The sequence below is a fragment of the Symphalangus syndactylus genome, chromosome 9, assembly GCF_028878055.3.
Source record: "Symphalangus syndactylus isolate Jambi chromosome 9, NHGRI_mSymSyn1-v2.1_pri, whole genome shotgun sequence".
Taxonomy (NCBI): domain Eukaryota; kingdom Metazoa; phylum Chordata; class Mammalia; order Primates; family Hylobatidae; genus Symphalangus; species Symphalangus syndactylus.
Window position 1 is genome coordinate 115,148,039 of NC_072431.2, and position 4,198 is coordinate 115,152,236.

The 4,198-nt window shown below is 39.8% G+C and overlaps 1 protein-coding gene across 2 annotated transcripts; it reads left to right on the forward strand.

The window, feature by feature from the left end:
* Positions 1–1,226: 1,226 nt before the first annotated feature.
* Positions 1,227–3,891, forward strand: IZUMO3 (IZUMO family member 3). 2 transcript variants are annotated; one of them, XM_055294048.1, is made up of 7 exons: positions 1,227–1,694; positions 1,832–1,906; positions 2,056–2,145; positions 2,357–2,374; positions 2,842–2,922; positions 3,360–3,450; positions 3,735–3,891. In XM_055294048.1, the coding sequence occupies exons 1-7, from the start codon at positions 1,469–1,471 to the stop codon at positions 3,871–3,873; spliced, it is 720 nt and encodes a 239-aa protein (XP_055150023.1). In that variant the 5' UTR covers positions 1,227–1,468; the 3' UTR covers positions 3,874–3,891. The 2 variants fall into 2 exon arrangements, with proteins under 2 accessions (XP_055150023.1, XP_055150024.1); XM_055294049.2 differs by lacking the exon at positions 2,357–2,374 and having other exon boundaries at positions 1,255–1,694.
* Positions 3,892–4,198: the final 307 nt, after the last annotated feature.

The window sequence follows — 4,198 nt, forward strand, 5'->3', positions numbered from 1 at the left end:
CCTCACAACATTCCACTGTGATCACCCCATATCTTAAATATAAATTCTACCACTAACCCTGTAGATTGCCAATGTTTCCTGGTTTCCAGGAGGTCACAGTCATACAGGCAATATATTACAAAAGAGTTACCTAGTGCTTTTAAGAGTCTGAAAAGCAACCTTAATTTATTCAAATGACACAGAATATTTTTATTCAAAGGGCCACTGAAGGGAGAACATGTTTATTTGGACATCTTCCTTGTAGGTGGTCTGAGAGGGAAGCCCATGATAACTGTTATGTTCTTATATATTACATACTTTTTCAGTATTTTAGAATGCACTTGGCACTTGTTAAAGGATCTGAACATTATTGGATTCATCACTCTATATTCCTCAACTATTGTTTCTAGTATGTGACTCCACACTCTCTATAAGAAGAATGCTATAAAAAGATTAGAAATCACCGGGCACAGTGGCTCATGACTGTAATCCCAGCACTTTGGGAGGCCGAGGCAGGTGAATCACCTGAGGTCGGGAGTTCAAGACCAGCCTAACCAACATGGAGAAACCTCATCTCTACTAAAAATACAAAATTAGCCGGGCATAGTGGCACATGCCTGTAATCCCATCTACTCAGGGGGGCTGATGCAGGAGAATAACTTGAACCTGGGAGCAGAGGTTGAAGTGAGCCGAGATCATGCCATTGCACTCCAGCCTGGGCAACAAGAGTGAAATTCCATCTCAAAAAAAAAAAAAAAAAAAAAAGAAAGAAAGAAAGGAAGGAAGGAAGGAAGGAAAAGAAAGAAGAAAACAAAAGAAAAGGAAAAGAAAAAATTACAAATCATGTCTAGAAAATCATCCTAGAGACAAATGTAGCCTGAAATATAAGTTACTGTCTATTAAAATTACCAAATATTATTCTAGATAAATGCTCATTCCTTTATTCTTAACAATACTGCCACCAGTAGGGACTGGGACCCGCAAGAAACTCAATATCCTTGGCTTTTCTTACCTCTAATGTAGAAGTAGAGTTTGAGTTAAGCAATCTCTCAGGTTCTATAAGATCACTTCCATAACCCATCTTTGGTAATAAACTTTATCTCTGAAGGTCAGGAGGGGGTTTAAGAGTCTCATGAGGAAGCAAGTCAGGGAGAGGGCTAAAGAAACACTTTCTCTGAGACATCTCCCTGCACAGAACTCTGCTTGTGTGAGCTCAAGGCTTCTCTATCTCTTGGTGTTCTACACTCAGAACTCAGGTATCGGCTCCCCAGCTGGCAGTTCCCTCTCCTAGAATGAAGCATAACAGTCAGTAAACAACTAAAGATCCTTAAGGAAATGAGATTGCCTGATAGTGGGATGGAAACAGGGGGAGAAGTGGAGTCAGACTATCCAGGACCAGGCTCTCATCCTTGGATCTTTGAAGGAAAAGGAACTAAGTGAACTGGTTGCCAGGACAACCTGCTGTTGGGGAGCGGGGGTGAAGAAAGAAATGGGTGACCTGTGGTTATTCCTGCTCCTGCCCCTGTCAGGCTTCCATGGAGTCAAAGGCTGTTTAGAGTGTGACCCCAAATTTATAGAGGATGTTGGTTCCTTGCTGGAAAATCTGATACCCTCAGAAGTCCCTGGCCGAACGCAGCTGCTTGAAAGGCAGATTAAGGAGTTGATTGATTTAAGCTTCAAGGTCTCCCACAGTGACAAGAGGCTTCGGGTGTTGGGTGAGGGAAGATTGAGTTCCTGAGAGTCTAGGGGCTTAAACCAAGAAGGGAGGCAAGGAAGAGAACACCTGGGTCTACATAACTTCCTGCATAGATATAATTATTCCCCTACATGTACCTTTACTCTCCCTCTCTAGCTGTTCAGCAGGTTGTTAAGTTGAGAACATGGCTGAAGAATGAATTTTATAACCTGGGCAATGAAACATGGAAAGGTGAAGTACTGTTTCAATGTTAAAAGTTTGTATTGCTCAAGCAAGCCTCAGAAAATTTGGCTGGGGAAACGAAGATAAAAACAGACAGAATTAACTTCTGAAAGGAAGAGCTACTTCTATTTTTTGACACCCCTTCCACTCCCACTTAGGTGTCTTTATCTATCAAGGCAAGCTTCTCGAGGTCTGCCAAAACCTGGAATCCAAACTGAAAGAATTACTAAAGAACTTCTCTGAAGTTGGTAATTAAAACTTTCTATATAACAGCACTGAAGTTATATGAAGGGAATAGAAAATGCAGGATGAGGGAAGAAATGCAAGTTCATAATAGAGTTATTTAGAATGGGTGGAGAGGTAACTGGAACTAAAAGGGTAAACAAAGACTACTTGGGTATAAATATGGCAAACTGTAGCTGGTTTTAAACTCATTAGAACTTTCTGATTCTCTTCTAGCTTGTTCTGAAGATTGCAGTGAGTACAGTACATGTGACGCCTTGAGGTTTCAGCCCATATTTTCCCATCTCCTTTGCTCTGTACGGCCCTATCTCTCCCACATGTTGCACTGGGAAACCAATTCCTAGAGCTGTGGTTACAAGGGGTAACGTCAACCATACCTGATAAACCTAGCTTCATGAAACCTAGCTCATGAAATCTCAGACATCCCACATATTTTTGAGGTAATAGGAGGCCTTCTAACATATGGTTTACAATCCATTGCCAGTATAAGCCGAGGCATCCTTTTCCCACTTTTTCCTGGAGATCAGACTTACAGATTTTGATCCATCAAGAAACTTGATTTCTAAAGGAAGAAATTCACAGCAATACAAACTTGAGAGTCCTAAGAATGCTTGAGATCAAATCCTCCACACTTGATATATGACTAAGGAACCCTTGTGCCATGCCCTCTTTCTGATTATCTTTCTTCTCCTGTTTATCAGTTGTGGTTGAAGGTCCCATTCTTGATTGTTGGACGTGTCTTCGCATGACCAACAGGTGCTTCAAAGGAGAATATTGTGGAGGTAACAAAAATTGTGGTATGGAATTTTGAAGGGACAGGGATCAAGGAGCAGGGTTGCTCACTGATTTATTCAACACGTATTTGTTGAGCATCTTTAATGGAGGTCATGATAGTGTTACAAAATGGAGCTAGGGTGTTGGGCGAAATTTTGACCAGTATAAATAATTTGGCACTGAATCAACTGAAAGGCTGAGAAATGAAGAGGCTAGGCTTGGAATGAAGAAATTAGGCTGGGAAGAATTTTGCTGACAGCTATCAGCATCAGTTTTGTAGAACCTAGGAGACTAAAAGTAATAAAGGTCAAAATAACCATGGAACAGTGATGAAGTAGTAAACAGGGCAAACTGAGGTTAAAAGAGTTTTCTATTCTGAATAAATGTCCCAAGCTATTTCTCTTCTCCAAAACTCACTTTCATATTTTCCTGTTACTCCTTCCAGATGAGGATCCAAGAAAGGCTGAGAATCGAGAGATTGCTCTATTTCTCATATTGTTGGCAACAGCTGTAATACTGGGAAGTGCTGTGTTACTGTGAGTTTCTTCTCTCCAAATAAACACTGGGTCAGATATTCCTTTTGCCAAGAGACTGCCCAAATTGCCTCTTCCTCCAAGTGGAAATAAGGCAAAAGAAGTCATTTTAAATTCTGGGATACTGAAAGGAACAAAATGCAAAGTTTGATGGGATAATAGTTGGAACAAAAGGAAATGGAGAAGTATCCAGCAAAGGAAAAAAAAAAAAAAAAACATTGTATAATTGGCTTAAAGAATGGGGCTACTGATATTGAAGTTGGAATTATTTTCTTTTCCTACTCTAGATTCCACTTTTGCATCTTTCATCGGAGGAAAATGAAGGCAATACGAAGGTCAATAAAAGAATATATGGTGAAGAAAGTTGAAGAATTAATGGGGAAGATAGATGAGATGGAGGAGAAAGACTTTAGACTCAGAAAATAAACACATCAACACGGACAAGAGGTCTTTCATGATTCTCTTAAGTGTTGACTCTAAGTACAAAACTGGGAGGTAAACCCTTTCTTGGTCATAAAGTCATAGTATTTTAAAACTGAAATGGAACTTAGAGTTTCTCTAATGAAAATGCTTATTGATATCCTGAGACAACAGATGTAATGAGAGAGTAAATAATTTGGCCAGAGTTGTACAGAAAGTAATGCTGATATGTTGCAATGCACGGGAAAGATAATATGCTGGATAATAATAAACAAAGCATCATTAGTAACTCTCATTAATGGCTGTAACTAGGGTAAATTTCACATTTCTG

Coding starts and splice junctions, on each gene's coding strand:
- IZUMO3 (XM_055294048.1), top strand. CDS start 1,469: ATGGGTGACCTGTGGTTATTCCTGCTCCTGCCCCTGTCAGGCTTCCAT. Junction 2,923..3,359: donor CAAAGGAGAATATTGTGGAG/GTAACAAAAATT, acceptor TACTCCTTCCAG/ATGAGGATCCAAGAAAGGCT. Junction 3,451..3,734: donor CTGGGAAGTGCTGTGTTACT/GTGAGTTTCTTC, acceptor TTCCTACTCTAG/ATTCCACTTTTGCATCTTTC.